The sequence below is a fragment of the Hemitrygon akajei genome, chromosome 2, assembly GCF_048418815.1.
Source record: "Hemitrygon akajei chromosome 2, sHemAka1.3, whole genome shotgun sequence".
Classification (NCBI taxonomy): domain Eukaryota; kingdom Metazoa; phylum Chordata; class Chondrichthyes; order Myliobatiformes; family Dasyatidae; genus Hemitrygon; species Hemitrygon akajei.
The window spans coordinates 199,034,718-199,062,274 of NC_133125.1; the positions used below are offsets into that span (position 1 = coordinate 199,034,718).

General features: G+C 45.6%; 1 protein-coding gene across 1 annotated transcript; it reads left to right on the top strand.

Annotated features, from left to right (window-relative positions):
• The first annotated feature begins 205 nt into the window (after positions 1-205).
• Positions 206-27,282, top strand: LOC140722003 (nuclear factor 7, brain-like). The gene is made up of 7 exons (XM_073036821.1): positions 206-616; positions 696-791; positions 4,141-4,248; positions 4,279-4,374; positions 5,320-5,342; positions 5,439-5,557; positions 26,682-27,282. Exons 1-7 carry the CDS (start codon positions 206-208, stop codon positions 27,224-27,226), a joined length of 1,398 nt encoding a protein of 465 aa, XP_072892922.1. The 3' UTR covers positions 27,227-27,282.
• The last annotated feature ends 275 nt before the right edge of the window (positions 27,283-27,557 follow it).

A 27,557-nucleotide genomic window follows, 5' to 3' on the forward strand; every position in this document is an offset into this window, starting at 1 on the left:
AACGTCAGCTGTTTACTCGTTTCCATAGATGCTGCCTGGTCTGCTGAGTTCCTCCAGCATTTTGTGTGTGAGGCTTTGGATTTGCAGCCTCTGAAGATTTCCTCGTGTTCGTCATTCCGTGAGACTGCAGCGCGAGTAGTGGACAATCGCGGTACTGCAGCGATTCAGCTGCTCCTCTGAATCAGGAAGTGAAAAGGGAGTTAACATGGCTTCGAAAGGACAGATCGAGAGTTTAACCGAAGAGACAATTTGTCCCATCTGCCTGGATTTCTTCACCGATCCTGTCTCACCGGAATGCGGACACAACTTCTGCCGCTCCTGCATCACTCGATGTTGGGAAAGGGAGGAGAGAAACACCTGCCCGCAGTGTAGAGAGGAGTTTGCAGACTGCACCCTCAGGGTCAATCGGGCCTTAGCAAGTTTATCCGAGAAACTTCAAGGACTAACCCTAACACCGAAGGTGAAGGAAATTAAATTTCACTGTAAGGAACATGAGGAAGAACTGAAGCTGTTTTGTGAAACGGACAATAAACTGATCTGTGTGACATGTGCCGCTGCGCAGGAACACAGGGAGCACCCATTCCTGTCGATTCAAGAAGCTGTTAAAATCTACAAGGTAGAAGTACCCCGCTTTAGATCGCGTCTTTACTCTGTCGCATCTTTATTGTCTAATTCCTTCACTCTGTGATTTCCAGGATCGCGTTAAATCTTTCTTAGACTCTCTCACAAAAAAGAAATCCGACTTCGAGAAAATGGAGCAGCAACAGAAAGAGAAGATTTCCGGAGTTCGGGTGAGGCTTCCTGAGCGGAATTTCTGATGCTGTTGTGTAATTTTGTTTCATTTAAAACACACTAGCAGAGTATCATAGCTCCAGTGAACTGGTTTCAATCCAGTCCTCCGGTGCTATATGAGTGGAGTTTGCACAGAATCATAGTCAACTACATTACAGAAAGAGGTCCTTCAGCCCATCTAGTCTGTGCTGGCATTGTCTCCTGATGAGTTCCACATAACCATACCCAGACCAGAACCTTTCATACCCTTTTCATCCGTGTCCCTGATCAAAATTGTTACAATCAAAGCTGCATCTACCACTTCTGCTTGAACTTCGATCCAGTCTTCACCACCCTCGAGTGAAGAAGATGCCCCTTAGTTTCCCTTTAAATATTTCAACCTTCACCCTAAACCAGGGGGTCCCAATCTTTTTCATGCCATGGACCCCTACCATTAAGAGAGGGGTCTGTGGACCCCAGGTTGGATACCCCAGCCCTAAAGCTATAACTCACTAGTTCTAGTCTCAGCAAGATGGTGGGGTAAAATCTCCAAGCATTCTCTCAATGTAAACCCCTCATAATTTGTATGTCTCTCTGGAAGATCCCCCCATCTGTTGGTTCCAGTGAATGAAGTCCTAACCAAGCAGCATCTGTGTAAGTTTCTCTGCACTCCTTCAAGCTTTCCAGTAGGTAGATGACCAGACCTACACAAAATACTCCAGATTTAGCCTCTCCAACATCTTGTACAACCTCAACATAACAACCTGACTCCTGTATTCAGTGCCCTGATTTATGGTCAAAGTTCCAAAAGCAACTTTTGATGCTGATTTCATGGAATTTTGGATCTGTATTCCGAAATCCTTTTGTTCTGCTGCACACTTCAGTGCCCGACCATTCACTATACCGATCTTCTCCAAGTCTGTCCGGTCACCATGCAACACCTGACACTGTCTACATTCAATTCTATTTGCCAATTCAGCCGACTTTTCCACTGGTCCAGATCCTGCTGCCCGCTTTGATAGACTGCCCTGCTGCTCCGGTCCTGGTGTCATCCCCACATTTGTGGATCCCGTTTACCCCGTTATCATCAAAACCATTAATATAGATGGCAAACAACAAACATCGGTCCCAGAACACACCACTAGTCACAGGACTCCAATCAGAGAGGTGACCATCTACCACCACTCTCTGCCTTCTGCTAAGCTGGTGTTGAATCTAATTAACTACTTCACCCTGAACGCCAAGTGTACAAACTTTCCAGATCAGTCTCCCATACAGGCATTGAAGGCCTTGCTAAAGTCCATATGAACGACGTCCACCGCCTTTGCTTCATCAACCATCTTTGTAACCTGTTCAAAAACCTCGAGAAGTTTGGTTGGGCATGACCCAGCATGCACAAAACCATGTTGTCTGTTCCTAATCGGGTCCTATTTACCCAAATATGTATCCCAGCTCTTACCCACTACTGATTTCAGGCTCACTGGCTTATAATTTTCCCGGCTTATTGTTAGAGCCATTCTTAAACAACAGAACATCATTAGCTATCATCCAGTCTTCCAGAACCTCACCCATAACTAAGTTATGTTTTAAATGTCTCTGCCAGAGCCTTTGCAATGTCTGCACTACCCTGCCACAAGGTCCGTTGGACACCTGCTCAGTCCCTGGGGACTTCTCCACCCTAATTTGGCTCAATCCTGCAAGCACCTCCTCTTTTGTAATTTGGTTACAGTCTGTGATCTCCCTGCAGTTCTGCTTCAGTTCTATTGTTTCCGTATCCGTCTCCAGAGAAGTAAATAATATCCTTTAAGTTCTCCACAATTTCTTTCAGCACATTAGACAGATGACCACGCTGATCTTCAATGTTTTCCTTCACATTCCTTTTTCTCTTAAGATACATATAGAAGCCCTTGGGATTCGCTTTCACATCATCTGCCAGAGAAACATCAGTTATTCTTTTAGCTCTCTTGGTTTCTCTTTTAAGTGTTCTCCTGCATTTCTTAGGCTCCTCAAGCACCTCATTGGACCTAACTCCTATACCTAATGTGCCAATTTCTTTTTCTTTGTGAACAACATGATTTTTGCTGATATTCCAACGAAATCCTTGTTAACAGAAAATAACAACTTTAATTAACCTTGTGAAGATGGGTTGTATGTGAATCAAGTGGGAGATAATGTGCACTGAGGGAGAATGTGTTTCATGGAGATGAGAGGAAATGGGATCGCAGGGATTGCTCTGAGAACTATTATACACTTTAATGTGCAAAATCTTCATGGTACATAGATTTTATAGAGTAATGGAATGCGATAGCACAAAGACACTCCCATAGCCCATCTCGTCCATGCTAAACTATTCTTTTGTCTAGTCACATCGACCACATCCTGGCCATAGCCCTCCATACCCCTTCCATCCATGTATTTATCAAAAGTTCTCTGAAATGTTGACATTGAACCCACATCCAGCACTTCCACTGGCAGCTCATTCCACACTTTCACCACCCTCTGAGTGAAGAAGTTCTCCCTCATGTTCACCTTTCACCCTTAATTCATGACTTATAGTTCTAGTTTCACCCAAACAAAGGGAATGAGATTTACCCTATCTTCACCCATCGTAATTTTGTATACCTCTATCAAATCTCCCCTCATTGTCATATGTTCCAGGAAGCAAATTCCTAAATTATTCAATCCTTGATTATAACTCAGGTCTTGAAGTCCTGGCAACATCCTTGTAAATTTTTCCTGCACTCTTTCAATCTTATTGACAGCTTTTCTGTAGGTCGTAACCAGAACTGTCACAATACTCCGAATTCAGCTTCACCAACGTCTCATACAGGAAAAAAACATCCCATCTCCTGTACTCAGTACTTTGATGTATGAAGGCCAGTGTGCCTAAAGCTCTCATTATGAACCTATCTACCTGTGATGCCACTTTCAATGAACCATGGATCTGTATTCTCGAATCACTCTGTTCTACTGCACTCCCTCCTGGCCCTCCATTCACTGGTTTGACCTCACTCTTGTTTGCATTATATTCCACTTGCTGTTTTTCATCCCATTTCCCAGCTGGTCCACATCCTGCTGCAAACGTTGATGGCTGTCCTTGCTGTCTACTCCGGCCGAGTCTCACTGTCACCTCAACTTTGTTCATCCAGTTTACCATATTATCATCTAGATCGTTGACATAGTTGACAAAGAACAACATACACAGCACTCAACCTCATCACAAATCTCAGTCAGTGAGACATCCATCTCTACCACTCTCTGGCTTTTCCTCCAAAGCGAATGTCTAATCCAATATTCTACCTCAACCCATGTCATAAAGAGACACAACACAGCAACACAGTCAATTAATCTTCACTTTTCATTTGACAGGAACAGTCACACAGCGTTCAGTCCGTCATTACATCCCAGTTTGCTGAACTGCGCCAGACTATCACTGAGAAAGAGCAGCGCCTACTCAGAGATCTCAGGGAAGAGGAGGAGAGGATTCTAAATCCGATGGAGAAAAATCTTCGAGAGATTGAAGAGAATTTAAATTCAATTCAGGAGGAAATCTCCAAGTTAAAAGAACAGATGGATCAACAAGAAAATGTGACGTTTCTCATGGTGAGAGATTTTAGTTTGGTTCTGTAAAAGTGCAATTACATAATTATGTATTTTAATCAATATGGTATTTACAAATACTGTCATTGTAAACTGATATTCACCAAACAGACATTGTGACTGTTCAGGATTATTGTCGTTTCCCAAACCGGCCTCCCACAGCATCTGTACATCACAGGACAGTCTGCAACCTTCTCGGGAATGAGTTATTCTGATCAGAGCACTGAGCTGGTGATCGTTTCTGTGATTCCCACGTATAATATCCCCGATACTCAGAGTAACACCCAGTTACAGTCACAGGCTGTTAGTGTGTCTCGTGTCGTGGGTGTGAGGGTCTCTCTGCCGATCAGTGGGAACTGAGGTTGAATTGCAGAATGTGACCCACACATCAGATTGACCATCAATACCGGATTGTATCGGGTTCATTGTTTGAGAGAACTTTGGACTGTCTGTTTTCTTTTTCAGATATATTCTTCATTGGATTATATCCCATTTCACATCACAGACAGGTCTTTCAGTCCATTCCCTCCAATCAATTTCCCTGCTTCACAAGTCTCCTCCTACCTACTGACCACACGCAGCAGCAGTGTCCGGAACTCCATAGTCCCTCATGTGTTCATCCAGCTTCCCCATTACATTCAGTCTCTGCTGTTCCACTTCAACCATTGATCAACGAGATCTTCCCTGACATCGTATCCAGAAAAACATTCACAGCCTCTCCAGTCTTTCCCGTCAGTTCCATCCTCTCAGTTATGGGATAATTTTCATAAACATTCCTCGTACTTTCCCCGGGTTCTGTGCCCCTTGTTACAGTATCCCCTTTCTCCGTGTGTGCTAGTGAGAGAGAGCTGGGAAGTGGGAATTTTCAGCAGCTTGTAATAACTTGGCTCAAATTCCTGCGGTCAGGATGCAGTCAGTAAATTGAGATCTGTGTTTTATTTATTTCAGGAGGAAGCTCATCAGAAGAGGAGGTAGGACATGGTCTTTACTGAAACACAGTGTGGATTTGTAAAATAGTTCAAATATCACTGTTGCTTAGTTTATGACCAGCTGTGTAATATTTACAGGATCAGTGATGAGGAGAATGTGCTGTCAGTGACACATGGCACCCTACCTGTTGAAAAATTCGATCACCCCTTTTTGTTGAACACAACATTGAGAGAAATGTCTGATACAATTAAGCGAGGTAAACATTTACAGTTTCCTTTCTCCATGTTTGTGAACAATTTTAAGTGATATTTACTCACAAAGACTGTCTGTAACTCTGGGTGAAGACATCACTGTCACATGGTCAGCTGGAGATGTCAGACCCCTGAACACACCTACACAGGGGGACGATACAGCCAATACTGTAGATTGTCCACTGCACCCTGAACCAATCCACACTACACAAACACGCTAAGACAGCACCAAGTGATAAAGTCTGGTATCCGTCGGGTGACCAGGATTGTCAGAAAACTACATTGAACTCTTCACTGCTCGGCCTGTCTGAACCGTCCGTGACTGCAGACTCTGATTGACTCAGGTCTGCCCCCTGCTGGACTTGCGACCCTCACTGTTGTTACCAAACCCCACATTGAAGCCTCAGACTGAGACCAGACACACCAACCTGCACTGACTTGGTCAAGATTTCATCTCGGAAGAAGCACACACAGCATTCCCAGCCTGGGAAAGCTCCCTCACGTACACACATAGAACGATTGGCAGATTGTGGCCAAAGCCTCCAATTGAGAGGAGGAAATACCTCATGACACCCCCATCTCCTCCCCGTTTCTCCACCTCCTTCCATTAATTGCAAGATCAATTGCTCTCTCTTATCAGGATCCTTTTTTTAGACCTTTGTCTTTTCCACCAATCACATCTTAGTTTCTCACATCATTCACTTATATCCGCCTCCCACCTTTTCCCTCACATATCACCCTACAACTTCTATTATCCCCCTCACCCATCTGCTTCTTATTCTACATTATGTCGTCTTCCTTTCCAGTCCAGGTGAAGGGTCTCAGGCTGAAGTGTTAACTTGCTCATTTCCCTCCGCATACCGTGCGTGACTCGAGTTTGTCTGGCATTTTGTGTGTGTGGCCGGCAAGATTCCGGTTGTGAGTGAACCCAGTGACTCCAGAGCCACCAGGATAGAGAGTTCCAAGAATACCGGGACAAGACGAAATGTACCCAGGCTACTATGGGAGGCGAGGGAGGAGATTGCTGAGCCTCTGGCGATGATCTTTGGATCAACAATGGGGATGAAAGAGGGTCAGGAAGATTGGAGTGTTGCAGATGTTGTTCCTTCATTCAAGAAAGTGAATAGAGATAGCCGAGGAAAATATAGACCAATGAGTCTTACGTCAGTTGAAGTTGAAGGAGAAGATTCTGAGAGGCAGGATTTATGAACATTTGGAGAGGTATGGTCATACGAGGGGCGTAGGGAGCGGACCCAAATGCAAGACACAGACACTGAAGTACCAGGAACAGGACTAGGTGTGAGAAGGAAGCAAGGGAAGTGAGGAAGAAAGGACGCTGGACATGAGAAAGGTCCTGGACGGGCCTGGGCTAGGACATGGCGAGGATAGCGGAACCAGGACATGGAACTGGGAACTAGGAGCCTGGGCTTGGACAACGAGCCAAAGACTTGTCAAGGACCCAGAACCTGGGTCTTGACTCAGTCTTGGACTCCAGAACCAGACGAGGACAAGATGTGGCTACAGGACGAGGAGAAGCAACAGGACTGGACGTGAGACTCCTGGACAGGACAAGGGAATCCCAGCACAGGATGAGGGAATCACAGCACCGGGCTGGGCAAGGCACATGGACATGACGAGAACACAAAGCCGTGGTTTGGACAGGACAAGGTGCTAGCACGTGGCTAGGACTGGACGAGACTCCGAAGCCTTGACTTGGTCGAGGGAGAGATAGGAATGCAGAACCTTGGTCGAGGGAGAGACAGGAACATGGAACACAGAGCCGGGACCCCTCCTTGAAAACAGGATGTAGGGCCTGGACTCATACACAGAACACTAAGCCGGAACCCCTCCTTGGGTACAGGACTTAGGGTCGGGACTCATTACACAGAACACAGAATACGACGAGACAGTTCCCAACACATGCTAGCGGCAGACGGCCGGATCTACCTAGCGAAGGCATGGACACAGACAGTTCCCAATCTTAGGTAGTGGTAAACGGCCGGACACAAAGACAGTTCAAAGCAACAAAAGACAGTTCCTTATCTTGCTCCGGAGGTTGAACTTGACAGCGGTGAAGGCAAGGCTTCAGGCGAGGCTCCAGGCGAGGCAAGGCAAGGTGAGGTTCCAGGCGGAAGTTGAAGGGGAGGGATACAGACAGGGGGTATGGACAGGAACAATCAAGCAGCCAGAGGCTGATTCCTAAAGCTAATAATGAAGCCAGCCCAAACTAGAATCAGCTGCCTCAACAGAAACTGGGGAAAACCGGATGACCTGGAATAAGGAACTGGACCGGATCGTGAACTGGAATGCGGATTCCACGAACCGAACCATGCCAGGTATAATATGATTAGCAGTAGTCAGCATGGCTTTGTCAAGGGCAGGTCGTGCCTTACGAGCCCGACTGAATTTTTTGAGGATGTGACTAAACACATTGATGAAGGGAGAGCAGTAGATGCAGTGTATATGGATTTCAGCAAGGCATTTGATAAGGTCCCCCTTGCAAGACTGATGGAGAATGTAAGGAGGCATGGGATCCAAGGGGACATTGCTTTGTGGATTCAGAACTGGCTTGCCCACAGAAAGGAAATTCTGGTTGTAGACGGGTCATATTCTGCGTGGAGGCCAGTGACCAGTTGAGTGCCTCAGGGATCTGTTCTGGGACCCTTACTCTTCGTGATATTTACAAATGACCTGGATGAGGAAGTGGAGAGATGGGTAAGTAGGTTTGCTGATGACACAAAGGTTTGAGGTGTTATGGGTAGTGTGGAAGGCTGTCAGAGGTTACAACGGGATATTGATAAGATACAAAACTGAACTGAGAAGTAGCAGATGGAGTTCAACCCAGATAAGTGTGAAGTGGTTTATTTTGGTAGATCAAATATGATGGCAGAATATAGTACCAATGGTAAGACTCTTGGCAGTGTGGAGGATCAGAGGGATCTTAGGGTCCGAGTCCATAGGACGCTGAAAGCAGCTGCGCAGGTTGACTCTGTGGTTAAGAAGGCGTACAATGTATTGGCCTTTATCAATCGTGGAATTGAACTTCGGAGCCGAGAGGTAATGTTGCAGCTGTATAGGTCCCTGGTCAGACTCCACTCGGAGTACTGTGCTCAGTTCTGGTCGCCTCACTACAGAAAAGATGTGGAATCCATAGAAAGGGTGCAGAGGAGATTTACAAGGATGTTGCCTGGATTGGGGAGCATGCCTTATGAGAATAGGTTGGGTGAACTTGGCCTTTTCTCCTTGGAACGAAGGAGGATGAGAGGTCACTTGACAGAGATGTATAAGATGATGAGAGGCATTGATCGTGTGGATTGTCAGAGGCTTTTTCCCAGGGCTGAAATGGTTGCCACAAGAGGACACAGGTTTAAGGTGCTGGGGATTAGGTACAGAGGAGATATCAGGGGTAAGACTTTTACTCAGAGAGTGGTGAGTGCGTGGAATGGGCTACTGGCAATGGTGGTGGAGGCGGAAACGAGAGGGTCTTTTAAGGGACTTTTAGATAGGTGCATGGAGTTAGTAAAATAGAGGGCTATGGGTAAGCCTAGTAATTTCTGAGGTAGGGTTATGTTCGGCACAACTCTGTGGGCCGAATGGCATGTATTGTGCGTTAGGTTTTCTATGTTTCTATGATTCACACGCCTCTGTGAGAAGAAAGTTCTCTTCTCAATCCTGAATGACATTTCCCTTATTCAGAGTCGGTGAGCCCTGGTTCCAGACTCATCGGCCAAGGGAAATATTCTCCCTGCATCCAGCCCGTCGAGCCTTGTTAGAAATTTATACCTTTCCATGGAATTCCTCAACACAGCCAGGCTCCAGGGTGAGATTCCTCAGGAGGATGATCTGGGAAGGGGTTTGGCAGAAGTTTATTCATAGGGACTACAACACACATTTGTGGCTAGTAAACTGTGAACCTTCTGTGGTTGTTCACTGAGGCTCCAGTTACAGCTTTCGTTCACTTTATTTCTCCTCTCCCCACAAATCTGACTGCACGGAGATTTGATCATTTCGGAAGCCGGCACCTCCCTACACTGAATCCCCAGTGTTTCTGCGGTTGTCAGATCCTCGTTCCCTCCCCTCGGGTGGATCTTTTATCGAGTTGAGAAACAGGACATTCAGTGAAAAGTTGCAGCAACACCCCCACATCCTCTGTCGATATCATTGAGATATAAATATGGAATCAGGCCCTTCGGCCCACCTTGTCCATACTGTAATTATAAATAATGAGAAGGATAAATAACATTATAAATAATCAAAAATGTTTTAGTAATCCTGTGAGGAAGAACAGACAGATGATGGGGATGGTGGGATGAGCTGTATTCCAACAAGGGGCAAAATCAAAAAGAGTGACCAACAGAGGACCGAAGGTGTTTTATTTGAATGCACTAGTAACACAGAATAAGGTAGATAATCTTGTAGCACAATTAGAGATAGGCAGGTATGACATCGTGGGCATCACTGAATCATGGCTGAAAGAAGATCATAGCTGGAAGCTTAACATCCGATGTTCCGATGTTTCAGGCGTGATAGAGGCGGAGGGATGAAGGTTGGGGGGAGGGGGGGGGTGGCTTTGCGAGTCAGGGAAAATATCAAAGTAGTGCTTCGGCAGGAAAGATTAAAGGGCTTGTCTACTGAGGTCATTTGGGTGGAGCTGAGAAACAGGAAAGGTATGACCACATTAATGAGGTTGTATTATAGACCACCCAATAGTCAGTGAGAATTGGAGGAGCAAATCTGCAGAGAGATAACAGACAACTGCAGGAGACAGAAAGTTGTGATTGTAGGGATTTTAATTTTCCACACATTGATTGGGACTCCAATACTGTTAAAGGTCTAGATGGGTTAGAGTTTGTGAAATGTGTTCGGGAAGTTTTCTAAATCAATATAGAGATGTACCAACTAGGGAGGATGCAATATTAGATCTCCTATTAGGAAATGAGTTAGGGCAGGTGACGGAAGTGTGTGTAGGGGAACACTTTGGTTCCAGTGATCATAACGTCATTAGTTTCAACTTGATCATGGATAAAGATAGATCTGGTCCTCGGGTTGAAGTTCTAAACTGGAAAAAGGCCAAATTTGAAGAAATGAGAAAGGTTCTAAAAAGCGTAGATTGGGACAGATTGTTCTCTGGCAAGGATGTGATTGGTAAGTGGGAGGCCTTCAAAGGAGAGATTTTGAGAGTGCAGAGTTTGTATGCTCTTGTCAGGGTTAAAGGCAAAACGAATAAGAATAAGGAACCTTGGTTCTTAAGGGATATTGGTACTCTGATAAAGAAGAAGAGAGAGATGTATAAGATGTATAGCCAACAAGGAAGAAATAAGATGCTTGAGGAGTATAAAAAAGTAAGAAAATACTTAAGAAAGAAATCAGGAGGGCTAAAAGAAGACATTAGGTTGCTTTGGCAGTCAGGGTGAAGGATAATCCTACGAGCTTCTACAGGTATGTTAAGAGCAAAAGGATAGTTGTCCTCTAATTGGTTCTCTTGAAGATCAGAGTAGTCGTCTATATATGGAACCAAAAGAAACGGGAGAGATATTAAATGGGTTTTTTTGCATTTGTATTTACTAAGGAAACTGGCATGGAGTCAATGGAAATAAGGCAAACAAGTAGGGAGGTCATGGAACTTATACAGATTAAAGCGGGGGAGGTGCTTGCTGTCTTGAGGCAACTCAGAGTAGATAAATCCCCAGGACCTGACAGGTCCTGGAGGGCGACTAGTGTTGAAATTGCAGGGTTCCTGGCAGAAATATTTAAAATGTCGATATCCAGGGGTCAAGTTCCGGAGGATTGGAGGATAGCTCATGTAGTTCCGTTGTTTAAAAAAGGCTCAAAAAGTAAGCCGGGAAATTATAGGCCGGTAAGTTTGACATCGGTGGTAGGAAAATTATTGGAAGGAATACTAAGAGATAGGATCTACAAGTATTTGGATAGACAGGGACTTATTAGAAACAGTCAGCATGGCTTTGTGTGTGGTAGGTCATGTTTAACCAATCTATTAGAGTTTTTCGAGGAAGTTACCAGAAAAATGATGAAGGGAAGGCAGTGGATGTTGTCTACATGGACTTTGGAAAGGCATTTCACAAGGTCCTGCGTGGGAGGTTAGTTAGGAAGATTCAGTCACTAGGTATACATGGAGAAGTAGTAAATTGGATTAGACATTGGCTCAATGGAAGAAGCCAGAGAGTGGTAGTGGAGGATTGCTACTCTGAGTAGAGGCCTGTGACTAGTGGTGTGCCATAGGGATCAGTGCTGGGTCCATTGTTATTTGTCATCTATATCAATGATCTGGATGATAATGTGGAAAATTGGATCAGCAAATTTGCTGATGATACAAAAATTGGAGGTGTAGTGGACAGTGAAGAAGGTTTTCAAAGCTTGCAGAGGGATTTGGACCAGTTGGAGTAATGGGCAGAAAAATGGCAGATGGACTTTAATGCGGACAAGTGTGAGGTATTGCACTTCGGAAGGTCAAACTAAGGTAGAACATACAAGGTAAATGGTAGGACACTGAGAAGTGCAGTACAACAGAGGGATCTGGGAGTACAGATACATAATTCCCTAAAAGTGGCTTCTCAAGTAGATAGGGTTGTGAAGAGAGCTTTTGATACATTGGCCTTTATAAATCAAAGTACTGAGTATAAGAGTTGGAATGTAATGGTGAGGTTGTATAAGACATTGGTGAGACCAAATTTGGAGTATTATAGACAATAGACAATAGACAATAGGTACAGAAGTAGACCATACGGCCCTTCGAGCCTGCACCGCCATTTTGAGATCATGGCTGATCATCTACTATCAATACCCGGTTCCTGCCTTGTCCCCATGTCCCTTGATTCCCCTATCCATAAGATACCTATCTCGCTCCTTCTTGAAAGCATCCAGCGAATTGGCCTCCACTGCCTTCCGAGGCAGTGCATTCCAGACCCCCACAACTCTCTGGGAGAAGAGGTTTTCCTTAACTCTGTCCTAAATGACCTACCCCCTTATTCTCAAACCATGCCCTCTGGTACTGGACTCTCCCAGCATCTGGAACATATTTCCTGCCTCTATCTTGTCCAATCCCTTAATAATCTTATATGTTGCAATCAGATCCCCTCTCAATCTCCTTAATTCCAGCGTGTACAAGCCCAGTCTCTCTAACCTCTCTGCGTAAGACAGTCCTGACATCCCAGGAATTAACCTTGTGAATCTACGCTGCACTTTCACTACAGCCAGGATGTCCTTCCTTAACCCTGGAGACCAAAATTGTACACAATACTCCAAGTGTGGTCTCACCAGGGCCCTGTACAAATGCAAGAGGATTTCCTTGCACTTGTACTCAATTCCCTTTGTAATAAAGGCCAACATTCCATTAGCCTTCTTCACTGCCTGCTGCACTTGCTCATTCACCTTCAGTGACTGATGAACAAGGACTCCTAGATCTCTTTGTATTTCTCCCTTACCTAACTTTACACCGTTCAGATAATAATCTGCCTTCCTGTTCTTACTCCCAAAGTGGATAACCTCACACTTATTCACATTAAACGTCATCTGCCAAGTATCTGCCCACTCACCCAGCCTATCCAAGTCACCCTGAATTGTCCTAACATCCTCATCACATGTCACACTGCCACCCAACTTAGTATCATCAGCAAACTTGCTGATGTTAATCTCAATGCCTTCATCTAAATCGTAAACAGCTGTGGTCCCAATACCGAGCCCTGTGGCACCCCACTAGTCACCACCTGCCATTCCGAGAACCACCCATTCACCGCTACCCTTTGCTTTCTATCTGCCAACCAGTTTTCCTTCCATGCTAATATCTTCCCCCCAATGCCATGAGCTTTGATTTTGCCCACCAATCTCCAATGTGGGACCTTATCAAATGCCTTCTGAAAATCGAGGTACACTACATCCATTGGATCTCCCTTGTCTAACTTCCTGGTTACATCCTCGAAAAACTCCAATAGATTAGTCAAGCATAATTTGTGTGCAGTTTTGGTCACCTAATTACAGGAAGAATATTAATAAGGTTGAAAGAGTGCAGAGAAGGTTTACAAGGATGTTGCCGGGACTTGAGAAACTGAGTTACAGAGAAAGGTTGAATAGCTTAGGACTTTATTCCCTGGAGCGTAGGAGAATGAGGGGTGATTTGATAGAGATGTATAAAATTAGGATGGGTATAGATAGAGTGAATGCAAGCAGGCTTTTTCCACTGAGGCCAGGGGAGAAAAAAACCAGAGGTCATGGGTTAAGGGTGAAGGGGGAATGTTTAAAGGGAACATTAGGGGGCGCTTCTTCACGCAGAGAGTGGTGGGAGTGTGGAATGAGCTGCCAGATGAAGTGGTGAATGCGGGCTCACTTTTGACATTTAAGGAAGACTTGGACAGGTACATGGATGAGAGGGGTCTGGAGGGTTATGGCCCAGGTGCAGGTCAGTGGGACCAGGCAGAAAAATGGTTCGGCACAGCCAAGAAAGGCCAAAAGGCCTGTTTCTCTGCTGTAGTGTTCTATGGTTCTATGGTTCTATGGTTCTATCCAAGGATACACATTGCATCGAAAGGACAGGCAAGTAGGCAGAGTGGGTGTGGTGGCTCTGTTGGTAAAAATTCAAAACAAATCCTCAGAAAGAGGCGACATAGGATTGGAAGATTTGGAACCTTATAGGTAGAGCTAAGAGACTGCAAATGTAAAAAGGCCCTATTGGGAGTTAGATAAATTCCTCCGAACAGTAGCAAGGATATGGGATATACATTACAATGGGAGATAGAAAATACATGTAATTGGAACAATGTTCCGATATCTATGGGGAATTCCAATATACAGGTGGGTTGGTTATATGGATGTGAGGCTAATCCCTTTGGTTCAAGAGCCTGATGGTTGAGAGGTAATAACTGTTCCTGAACGTGGCGGTGTGAGTTCTGAATTTCTTGTACCTTCTTCCTGATGGCAGCAGCAGAAAGAGAGCATGGCCTGGATGGTGGAGGATATTTATAATAACATTATAAATAATCAAAAATGTTTCAGTGATCCTGTAGTGATCTAGATAAACACCTCCACTGTTCACTATACCACTAATATTGCTGTCATCTGCAAACTCACTAACCATGCCATCTATATTCTCTTCCAAATCGTTAATACCAATGAACAGTGAACCCAGGGCCAATCCCCATGGTAACACTACTGATCGCAGTGCTCCAGTCTGGACAACACCTCTCCACCACCACCCTCTGTCTCCTAACCCCAGTCAACTTTACATCTAATTGGATAAGTCACCATGAATCCCATGTGATCAAACCATCTCTACGAGCCTTCCTCATGGAATGTTGTCAAAGTTCATGTCTATTGCCCTATTCTCAACGATCCTTTCTGTCCCCTCATCAAAGGAAAATTAATTAAATTTGTGAGACACTATTTCCCAGGCATAAACAGTGTAGACTATCCTGACTCAGTCCCTGCCTTTCCAAATGCTGGTAAATCTGTCTTTCAGTGTCCATTCCAGTAACTGTCCCACCACTGATGTTAGGCTCAGTGGCCTGGAGTTCTCTGGTTTGACCTTCCCGTCCTTCTGAACTCAAGACAACACCTGAGCCACCCTCCTGTCTTCCAGCAGCTCACCTGTGGTGAAATGTGAAGCAAATTTATCCTCCAGGGCCCTGGAATTCGTTCCCTAGTCTTGAGGTATCGGACAGAGCAGATCACGGTCTGGGGCTCATCCACTTCTAATACCTCCAGCACCTTCGCTTTTGCACTGTGATATGTTCCAAGACATTACTTTACAATTCTTTAGTTTATATGACCGTCTTCCCTGGGAAATATTCGTTTAAAACCTCCCTTATCTCCTTTTGTTGAAGAAGACATTGCTCCTTAGGGTGACCTGTTCGAGTCAGGGTGTCATACATTTGGCCCAATGTCCATGCTGACTGTGTTGTCCAGTGAGCTGTTGCCATCTGCCCACGTTTGGTCCAAAACCCAATAAAACACTTCAATCCATGTACGATCCACTGTAGATTCTTTTAAACATTGCTTATTTGTAGCAGCTCATTCCAAATATGCACCATTCTGTGTGTGAAGAAAATGTTCCTGATGTCCCTTTGAAATCCATCGCATCTGATCTTAAAACTTTGCATTCTTGTTCTTCACTCACCCTCTCTGGGGAAAAACCCTAATGTGGAAGGGGAAGGGGACCAGAGTGACACGGCTGAGGAAGGGGCAGTTGATATACAAGTTGATACATTGTGTAGTGGGACTGTGAGGAAGAACAGACAGATGATGGGGCAGAATTGCAGTCGGTGGGATGAGCTGCAGTCAAACTGGAGAAAAAGTCAAAAAGAGTGACCAATACAGGACTGAAGGTGTTATATTTGAATGAACTAGGTACAGAGAATAAGGTAGATGATCCCGTAGCATAATTAGAGACTGGCAGGAATGACATCGTGGGCATCACTGAATCGTTGCTGAAAGAAGATCATAGTTGGGAGCTGAACATCCAAGGATACACATTGCATCGGAAGGACCGGCAGGTAGGCAGAGTGGGTGTGGTGGCTCTGTTGGTAAAAATTGAAATCAAGTTCTCAGACAGAGATGACACAGGATTGGAAGGTTTGGATTCTTGTGGGTCGAGCGAAGAAACTAAAAAGTAAAAAGATACATTCCTCTGAACATTCGCCAGGATTTGGGAAAAACATTACAATTGGAGATAGAAAAGACATGTAATACCGGCAATGTTCCGATAATTATGGGGATTTCAATATGTAACTGCGTTCTGAAAATCTGGTTGAGCTGGAGCCTAAGAAATAGAATTTGGAGGATGTCTATAAGATGGCTTTTAGAGCAGCTTGAGATCAGGTATTCTGCATTGAGTGTTGTGTACTGAACTGAATTTGATAAGGGAGCTTCAAGTCAAGTCACTTTTATTGTAATTTCGACCATAACTGCTGGTACAGTACACAGTAAAAATGAGACAACGTTTTTCAGGACCATGGTGTTACATGACACGGTACAAAAACTAGTCTGAACTCCGTAAAAGACAACACGGAAAAAAAACTACACTGGACTGCAGACCTACCAAGGACTGCTTAAAATGCACAAAGCAGTGCAGGCATTACAAAAATTAATGAACAAGACAATTGGGCGGTAAGGTTTCACTCCAGGCTCTGGGTATTGAGGACTCTGATAGCTTGGGGGAAGAAACTGTTACATAGTCTGGTCGTGAGAGCCCGAATGCTTCAGTGACTTTTCCCAGACGGCAGGAGGGAGATGAATTTGTATGAGGGGTGCGTGGGGCCCTTCACAATGCTGTTAGCTTTGCGGATGCAGCGTGTAGTGTAAATGTCCATGATGGCAGGAAGAGAGACCCCAATGATCTTCTCAGCTGACCTCACTATCTGCTGCAGTGCCTTGAGATCCGAGATGGTGCAATTTCCGAACCAGGCAGTGATGCAGCTGCTCAGGATGCTCTCAATACAACCCCTGTAGAATGTGATGTGGATGGGGGGAGGGGGGTGGGAGATGGACTTTCCTCAGCCTTCGCAGAAAGTGGAGACGCTGCTGGGCTTTGCTATGGAGCTGGTGTTGAGGGACCAGGTGAGATTCTCCGCCAAGTGAACACCAAGAAATTTGGTGCTCTTAACGATCTCTACCGAGGAGCCGTCGATGTTCAGCGGGGAGTGGTCGCTCCGTGCCTTCCTGAAGTCAACAACCATCTCTTTTATTTTGTTCACATTCAGAGACAGGTTTTTGGCTCTGCACCAGTCCGTTAGCCGCTGCACCTCCTCTCTGTAAGCTGACTCGTCGTTCTTGCTGATGAGACCCACCACGGTCGTGTCATCGGCGAACTTGATGATGTGGTTCGAGCTGTGTGTTGCTGCACAGTCGTGGGTCAGCAGAGTGAACAGCAGTGGACTGAGCACACAGCCCTGGGGAGCCCCCGTGCTCAGTGTGATGGTGTTGGAGATGCTGCTCCCGATCCGGACTGACTGAGATCTCCCAGTGAAGAAGTCTAGGATCCAGTTGCAGAGGGAGGTGCTCAGGCCCAGTAGGCTCAGTTTTACAATCAGTTTCTGAAGGATGATTCTGTTGAATGCTGAACTAAAGTCTATTAACAGCATTCGAAAATATGTGTCTTTTTGTCCAGGTGGATTAGGACCAGGTGGAGAGTGATGGAAATGGCGTCGTCTGTTGAGCAGCTAGGATGGTAGCTCAAGGTAAAGGAACCTTTAGTAGATAGTGATCATAACATGAGAGAATTCACCCTGCAGCTTAACAGGGAGGAGATAAAGTCAGATGTATTAGTGTGACAGTGGAGTAAAGGGAATTACAGAGGCATCAGACAGGAGCTGGCCAAAGCTGATTGGAAGGAGACACCTTCAGGGATGATTCAAAGTTCAAAGTAATTTTATTATGAAAGTACATATGTCACCATATACAATGATGAGATTCATTTTCTTGCGGGCATACTCAGTAAATCCCATAACCATAATAGAAGCAATGAAAGACTGCATGAACAGGGAGGACAACCAGTGACAACAAACACAAAAGAAGGAACAAAAAAGAAATAATACTGATAAATATAAAGAACCTGGGAAGAGGAGTCCTTGACAGTGAATCCATCGATTGTGGAACGGTTCAGTGACGGGGTAAGTGAAATGGAGTGAAGTTATTCCCTCTGGTTCAAGAGCCTGATGGTTGAGGGGTAATAACTGTTCCTGAACCTAGTGGTGTGAGTCCTGAGGTTCCTGTACCTTCTTCCTGATGGCAGCAGTGAGAAGAGAGCATGGCCTGGGTGGTGGGGGTCCCTGATGATGGGTGCTGCTTTGTGTTGGATGACAGCAGATTAGCAATGGCTGGAGTTTCTGGTGGCAATTCGGAAGATACATCCCAAATATGAAGAAGAATTCTAAAGGGAAAATGAGGCAAACATGGCTGAAATAAAAGTAAGAGAGGGCATAGAATACAGCAACAAATTAGTGATAAGTTAGAGGATTGAAATCTTTTAAAAGCCAACAGAAAGCAACTGTAAAAAGGAATAAAGAGTGAAAAGATGGAAAGATAACTAGCAAATAATATAAAAGAGGATATGAAAAGATTTTCAGATACATAAAGAGTAAAAGAGTGGTGACGGTCTATGATAATGCCGGGTGTATGATAATGCATTTTGGTAAAAGGAACAATCGTGCAGACTGTTATCTAAATGATTAGAAAATTCAAACATCAGAGGTGCAGAGGGACTTAGTGGTCCTCATGCAAGACTCCCCGAAGGTTAATTTACAGGTGGAGTCTGTGGTAAAGATGGCAAATGCAATGTTGGTGTAACTCTCGCTTCAGTTAGCAGCTTAATGTAAGGGGTGATCAGCCAAACTTAAGAAATGTTGTTTGGGTGGATACTCCGTGATGTGTTCCCCTGTTACAAATCAGTACCCCGAAATAACAAACAGTACAGAATATGTGATTAAACAATTGAGCTTTATAATTCTTAATTTGACTATATGGTTACTAAAGGAAACAAGGAAAAGAAAAAGGGCCGCTTCTCATGGAACAGTCTAATGCACAAACTTTGGAGCCGGTCGTCCACCATTGACTTCCTCCGATTGTCGCTGACCCTCGGACCCTCACTCGAAGTCCACTCCGTCCGGGGGTCTACCAACTCTCTCCATTCGTGTCTTCTCTCCTAATCTGTTCCCGGCAAAAGACCGCGAAAATCCCTCCTCCAGACTCACAAGAAAGAACAATGTTTCTCTCATTGGATAGTCCCCAGATTCCAAACCCCGTAGAGAAACCATTACATCAGGAGTATGTTACAGCAACCTTGCAGCATGTTACATTGGCATTCATTTCAAGGGGATTAGAATATAAAAACAAGCAAATAATGCTGAGGCTTTATAAGTCAGGCCGCACTTGGAGTATTGTCAACAATTTCAGGCCTCATATCTCAGAAAGGGCAAGTTGTCATTGGAAGAGTCCAGAAAAAGGTTCATGAGGATGGTTCCAGGAATTAAAGGGTTAACGTATAGGGAGTGTTTGTCAGCTTTGGGCCTGTACTCACTGGAATTTAGAAGGATGCAGGGGGATCTCATGAAACCTACCGAATGTTGAAAGTACTCGATAGGGTGGATGTGGAGAGGATGTTTCCTATGGTGGGAGTGTCCAGACCTCAAGGGCACAGCCTCATAATTGAGGGGTGACCCTTTAGAACAGAGGTGAGAAGGAATCTTTTCAGCTAGAGAGTAGTGAATCTGTGGAATGCTTTGCCACATAGAGCTGTGGAGGACAAGTCCGTGGGTATATTTAAAGTGAAAATTAATAGTTTTTTGATTGGACAGTTCTGGAGAGAAGGAAGATGTAATGGGTTTGAGTGGAATCTGGGTTAGGCCATGATGGAAGACTTGATGGGCTGAATAGCCCAATTCTGCTCCTATATCTTATGGTACTATGATCTATTCATTATTCATTATCTTGCATACCCATGTCTCCAGGAGATACACTGAGGGCCTTTACCATCTCCTGTGACTCCAGGTGGAGTGGCACGGTAGTGTAGTGGTTAGCACAACGCTTCACAGTACAGGTGACAAGGGTTCAATTCCCACTGCTGCCCGCACGGAGTTTGTACGTTCTCCCCGGGACCCTGTGGGTTTCCTCCATGTGCTCCGGTTTCCTCCCACAGTCCAGAGATGTACTGGTTAGTCGGTCATTGTAAATTGTCCCATGATGCCTCTAGGATTAAATCAGGCGATTGTTGTGTGGTGTGGTTTGAATGGCTGGAAGGGCCGATTCCCCTCTGTACCTATTAAACTGATCCTTAATGAAAAACCCTGTATCAGGACAGAGAGTGGAGTGTGTGGGTGATGAGAGGCTGTGAGGGGAGTGGTTTTGTGGGAAGGGGAACAAGAATCCCTGAAAAATCATTCCCCCTCACCTTAAATCTACACCCTCTGGTTTTGGACAATCCTCTGATCCTCCACACTGCCAAGAGTCTTACCATTTATACTATATTCTGCCATCATATTCCACCTACCAAAATGGGGCGCTTCACACTTAACTGATTTTAACTCCATCTGCCACTTCTCAGCCCAGTTTTGCATCCTATCATTGTCCTGCTGTAACCTCTGATAGCCCTCCACACTATCCACAACACCTCCAACCCTTGTGTCATCAGCAAACCTACTAACACATCACTCCACTTCCTCATCCAGGTCATTTATAAAAATCACAAAGAGTAACGGTAGCAGAACAGATCCATGAAGCACTCCACTGGTGACCGACCTTCATGCAGAATATGACGCTTCTACAACCACACTTTCACTTCTGTGGGCAAGCCAGTTCTCGATCCACAAAACAATGTCCCCTTGGTTCCGATGCCTCCTTACTTTCTGAATAAGCCTTGCATGGGGTACCTTATCAAATGTCTTGATGATATCCATATACACTACAACTACTGGACTTCCTTCATCAATGTGTTTAGTCACATCCTCAAACAAATTCAATCAGGGCTCATAAGGCACGATCTGCCCTTGACAAAGCCATACAGACTATTCCTAATCATAATTATTTCTCTCCAAATGTTCATAAATCCTGCCTCTCAGGATCTTCCCCATCAACTTACCAACCACTGAGGTAAGACTGGGCTATCTCTACTCCCTCTCTTGAATAAAAGAACATCATTCCCAACCCTGCAATACTCTGGAACCTCTCCCAGCCTCATTGATGATGCAAAGATCATCACCAGAGGATCAGCAACGTAGCCTGGGGTACATCTCATTCGGTCCCTGCGACTTATCCAACTTGATGTCTTCTAAAAGCTCCAGCACTTCTTCTTTCTTAATATCTCCGTGCTCGAGCTTTTCAGTCTACTGCTAGTCATCACTACAATCTCCAAGATCCTTTTCCATAGTGAATACTGAAGTAAAGTGTTCATTAAGTACGCCTGCTATTTCCTGCGGTTCCATATACACTTTCCCACTGTCAGACTTGATAGATCCTATTCTTTCATGTCTTATCTTCTTGCTCTTCACATACTTGTAGAACACCCTGGAGTTTTCCTTAAATCTGTCCGCCAAGGAATTCTCATAGCCCCTTCTGGCTCTCCTAATTTCCTTCTTAAGCTCCTTCCTATTAGCCTTATCGTCTTCTAGATCTCTAACATTACCCAACTCTCTGAACCTTTTGTAAGCTTTTCTTTTCTTCTTGACTAGATTTATTATAGCCTTTGTACACCACGGTTCCTGCACCCGACCATAACTTCCCTGTCTCATTGGAATGTACCTATGCAGGACTCCACAAAAATATCCCCTGAATATTTGCCACATTTCTTCTGCACTTTCCCCGAGAACATCTGTTTCCAATTTAAGCCTCCAATTTCCTGCCCGAGAGCCTCATAATTCCCCTTACTCCAATTAAATGATTTTCTAACTTGTCTGTTCCTATCTCTCTCTGATGTTATTTTAAAGGAGATGGAATTATGATCACTATCTCCAAAATGCTGTCTGACTGAGAGAGCTGACTCCTGACCCGATTAATTTCCCAATACCAAATCAAGTACAGCCTCTCCTTGTGTAGGCTTACCTACATATTGTGTCAAGAAACCTTCCTGAACACACCCAACAAACGCCACCCCATCTAAACGCCTTGCTCCAGGGAGATGCAAATCGGTATTTGGGAAATTAAAATCTCCCAACACGACAACTCTGTTATTATTACACCTTTCCAGGATCTGTTTCCTTATCTGCTCCTCAATATCCCTGTTACGATTGAGCAGCCTATAAAAAACACCCAGTAAAGTTGTTGACCCCCTCGTTCCTAACCTTAAGCCACAGAGACTCCGTCGATAATCCCTCCATGTCGTCTATCTTTTCTGCAGCTGTGACACTATCTCTGATCAACAGTGTCAAGTCCCCGCCTCTTTTGCCTCTCTCCCTGTCCTTTCTGAAACATCTACTTGAAGTAACCATTCCTGTCCCTGAGCCATCCAAGTCTCTGTAATGGCCACCACATCCAAGCTCTAAACTCATTCGCTTTGTTCACAACACTCCTTGCATTAAAATAGACACATCTCAAACCTTCGGTCTGAACGCGTCCCATCTCTATCACCTGCCTATCCTACCTCTCGCACTGTCTGCAAGTGTCTCTGTGAGCTAATCTCTTCCCCAGTCTCTTCAATTCGGTTCTCACTCCCCACAATTCTAAGTTAAATTCCCAGTAGCTTTAGAAACCTCCCCGCCAGGATGTTGGTCCCCCTGGGATTCAAGTACAACCCGTCCTTTTTGTACAGGTCACACCTGCCCCTAAAGAGGTCCCAATGATCTAGAACTCTGAATCCCTGCCCCCTACTCCAATCCCTCAGCCATGCATTTAACCTCCACCTCATTCTATTCCTATACTCTCTGTCACGTGGCACAGGTAGTAATCCCGAGATTACTACCTTTGCGGTCCTGCTTGTTAACTTCATTCCTAACTCCCTGTAGTCTGCTTTCAGGACCTCTTCCTTTTTCCTGCCTATGTTATTGGTATCAATATGTACCACAACCTCTTGCTGGTCTCACTCCCACTGCAGGATATCTTGGACGCTTTCTGAAGAATCCCGGACCCTGGCACCTGGGAGACAAACTACCATCCGAGTTTCTTTCCTGTGTCCACAGAATTGCCTGTCTGACCCCCTAACTATAGAGTCCCCTGTCACTACTGCCTTCTTTCCATTTCCCTACCCTTCTGAGACACAGGGCCAGACTCTGTGCCAGAGGTACGGCCACTGTCGCTTCCCCCGGGTAGGCTGTCCCCACCAACAGTACTCAGCCAAGAGTACTTATTGTCAAGGGGTACAGCCACAGCGGTACTGTCTAGTATCTGACTCTTGCCCTTCCCCATCCTGACTGTGACCGACTTGTCAGTCTCCCGTGGCCGTGGTGTGACCACCTGCCTGTAACTCCTTTCTATCACCTCCTCGCTGTCTCTGACCAGCCGAAGGTTATCGAACAGCATCTCCAGTTCCCTAACTCTGTCCCTTAGGAGCTGCAGCTCGACTCACCGGGTTCAGATGTGGCCATCCGGGAGACTGGGAGTCTTCAGGACCTCCCACATCTGACACCGAGCACAGAAAACTGGCCTCACACACATACTTCCTCCTTTCCGCAAGTAAACGCTCTTCATATGACAAGCCATTCAATCCTGGAATAATTTTTGTGAAATTATTTGAACCCTCTCCAGTTTCAGTACATCCCTTCTAAGATAATGAACACAAACCTGTTTACAATACTTCGTGAGGCCCCACCAGTGCTTTATAAATTTTAACACTACATCCTACTTTACAAGGATTTCTAAGTCCCTTTGCTCCTCAGTTTTTTGTATTTTCTCTCCATGAGAAACAGAGAGAGACGGGGTGAGTGCTTGTCTTTATCGGTCAGAATACGGGGTACAGGAGCTGGGATTCCTGTTCCGTGTGTACAAGACGTTGTTCGGGCCACACTTGGAGCAGTGTGTACAGTTCTGGTTACCTTCATACAGGAGGGATGACATTCAACTGGAGAGGGTGCAAAACAGATTTACAAGGAAGTGACTGGGACTGGAGAGCTTGGGTTTAAAGCAGAGGGCAGGATAGGCTGGGACTTCCCGAAGCTGAGGAGGCTGTAGAAACATAGAAACATAGAAAATAGGTGCAAGAGTAGGCCATTCAGCCCTTCGAGCCTGCACCGCCATTCAGTATGATCATGGCTGATCATCCAACTCAGAACCCTGTACCTGCTTTCTCTCCATACCCCCGATCCCTTTAGCCACAAGGGCCATATCTAACTCCCTCTTAAATATAGCCAATGAACCAGCCTCAACTGCTTCCTGTGGCAGAGAATTCCACAGATTCACCACTCTCTGTGTGAAGAAGTTTTTCCTCATCTCAGTCCTAAAAGGCTTCCCCTTTATCCTTAAACTGTGACCACTCGTTCTGGACTTCCCCAACATTGGAAACAATCTTCCTGCATCTAGCCTGTCCAATCCCTTTAGAATTTTTATACGTTTCAATAAGATCCCCCCTCAGTCTTCTAAATTCTAGTGAGTATAAGCCTAGTCGATCCAGTCTTTCTTCATATGAAAGTCCTGCCATCCCAGGAATCAATCTGGTGAACCTTCTTTGTACTCGCTCTATGGCAAGAATGTCTTTCCTCAGATTAGGGGACCAAAACTGCACACAATATTCTAGGTGCGGTCTCACCAAGACCTTGTACAACTGCTGTAGAACCTCCCTGCTCCTGTACTCAAATCCTTTTGCTATGAATGCCAACATACCATTTGCCCTTTTCACTGTCTGCTGTACCTGCATGCCCACCTTCAATGACTGGTGTACAATGACACCCAGGTCTCATTGCACCTCCCCTTTTCCTAATCGGCCACCGTTCAGATAATAATCTGCTTTCCTGTTCTTGCAACCAAAGTGGATAACCTCACATTTATCCACATTAAATTGCATCTGCCACGAATTTGCCCTCTCACCTAACCTATCCAAGTCACCCTGCATCCTCTTAGCATCCTCCTCACAGCGAAAACCGCTGCCCAGCTTCGTGTCAACCGCAATCTTGGAGATGCTGCATTTAATTCCCTCGTCTAAATCATTAATATATATTGTAAACAACTGGGGTCCCAGCACTGAGCCTTGCGGTACCCCACTAGTCACTGCCTGCCATTCTGAAAGGGTCCCGTTTACTCCCACTCTTTGCTTCCTGTCTGCCAACCAATTCTCTATCCACATCAATACCATACCCCCAATATCGTGTGCTTTAAGTTTGCACACTAATCTCCTGTGTGGGACCTTGTCAAAAGCCTTTTGAAAATCTAAATATACCACATCCACTGGCTCTCCCCTATCCACTCTACTAGTTACATCTTTAAAAAATTCTATAAGATTCGTCAGACATGATTTTCCTTTCACAAATCCATGCTGACTTTGTCCGATGATTTCACCTCTTTCCAAATGTGCTGTTATCACATCTTTGATAACCGACTCTAGCATTTTCCCCACCACCGATGTCAGACTCACCGGTCTACAATTCCCCGGTTTTTCTCTCCCTCCTTTTCTAAAAGGGGGGTTACATTAGCCACCCTCCAATCCTCAGGAACTAATCCAAAATCTAAGGAGTTTTGAAACATTATCACTAATGCATCCACGATTTCTTGGGCTACTTCCTTAAGCACTCTGGGAAGAAGACCATCTGGCCCTGGGGATTTATCTGCCTTTAATCCCTTCAATTTACCTAACACCACCTCCCTACTAACATATATTTCCCTCGGTTCCTCCATCTCACTAGACCCTCGGTCCCTTACTATTTCCGGAAGATTATTTATGTCCTCCTCAGTGAAGACAGAACCAAAGTAGTTATTCAATCAGTCTGCCATGTCTTTGTTCCCTATGATCAATTCACCTGTTTCTGACTGTAAGGGACCTACAGTTGGGTACAGTTTTAAAATGCATCTTGCCAGGTACCTGGATAAGAAAGGTGTGAAGGAATAATGGGAAAATGCAACGAGCAAGTTGGGCCAAACAGCTTCTCTGACCCTCTCTTTAAATCCCTGCAATACCCCTGTTTTGTTTGGGAAAACTCCGCTCTCCATTCCGAAGGAAAAGCCTCGTAAAGACCATGAGACCATAAGACAAAGGAGCAGAAGTCGGCCATTCGGCCCATCGAGTCTGCTCCACCATTTCATCATGAGCGGATCCAATCTCCCCTTTAGTCCTATTCCCCCGCCTTCTCACCATAACCTTTGATGCCCTGACTACTCAGATACCCATCAATCTCTGCCTTAAATACACCCAATGACCTGGCCTCCACTGCCGCCCGTGGCAACAAATTCCAAAGATTCACCACCCTCTGGCTAAAAAAATCTTTTCGCATCTCTGTTCTGGATGGGCGCTCTGCAATCCTCAAGTCATGCCCTCTCATACTAGACTCCCCACCATCGGAAACAACTTTGCCACATCCACTCTGACCATGCCTTTCAACATTATGTTGAAAACTGTTTGTTGGGTAAAACCCCAGGGAAGGTTCCTGTCGGCCACCCGACTGCCTCAGGCCTGGCGGCCTCTGCCCCGGTTCCGAGACCGCGCTGCCCGAGTCTGCTCCCAATCCCTGGGGACTCTCTAATTCTCTGCTTCTCCCCCCCCCACCCCCCCAGTCTCTGTCACCCTGGATGCGGAAACAGCGGGTCCGGAGCTCGAGGTGTCTGAGGATCGGAAGAATGTGAGATGCAGATGGACCTGGACCTGGAACCGGAGGAATCTCCCTGACACCGGGAAGAGGTTCACAGACTGGGCTTGTGTGCTGGGATCGGAGGGATTCACATCGGGGAGACATTACTGGGAGGTGGAGGTGACGGGGAATCAGCGCTGGGGTCTGGGAGTCGCCGCAGAGTCTGTGGAGAGGAAGGGAGAGTTCAGACCGAGTCCGGAGACCGGATTCTGGATCATCAGGCAGATTGATGACAAGATGAAGGCTTACACCTCCCCTGTGTCCCGTCTCCCTGCCGGTCCTATCCCCGGGAGGGTGGGAGTTTATCTCAGTTACGAGTCCGGGACAATTTCATTTTATAACGCGGAGACCAAGTCCCATCTCCACACCTTCACTGGGAATAAATTCACGGGGAAACTTTATCCTTTCTTCTGGCCTTGGAAGGAAAACCAGTGGCTGAGAATCTGCTCCGGTTCCGCTCCGGGTCTGTAAACGGGTCGGGTCCCGGGACTGGAGTCAGGAGTAAGTCAGTGTAAATATAAATGTGCGGAGAGTGAAATAAACACGATGTAAGAATTATCGATCCATTAATTTTAACCCGTTCACCGCATCCGTCAACGGAACAGAAACACTGCGGATTCAGCAGCAGCCGCGGGCGGCGGGTTCTGAGCTCCCCGGCTCCCCCGGGTGCTAAAGTCCACCCGCACCGAGACAGGTGAAGTGGGGCAAGTGGTGGTGCTGCTGACTGGGAGAGGGAGGTCAGGGTGAATCTTGGGGAGGCGGGACATGTGGTGATGGTAACAGGCTGGAGAATCTGTGTGTC

Coding starts and splice junctions, on each gene's coding strand:
- LOC140722003 (XM_073036821.1), top strand. CDS start 206: ATGGCTTCGAAAGGACAGATCGAGAGTTTAACCGAAGAGACAATTTGT. Junction 617..695: donor AAGCTGTTAAAATCTACAAG/GTAGAAGTACCC, acceptor TGTGATTTCCAG/GATCGCGTTAAATCTTTCTT. Junction 4,249..4,278: donor GAGATCTCAGGGAAGAGGAG/GAGAGGATTCTA, acceptor ATGGAGAAAAAT/CTTCGAGAGATTGAAGAGAA.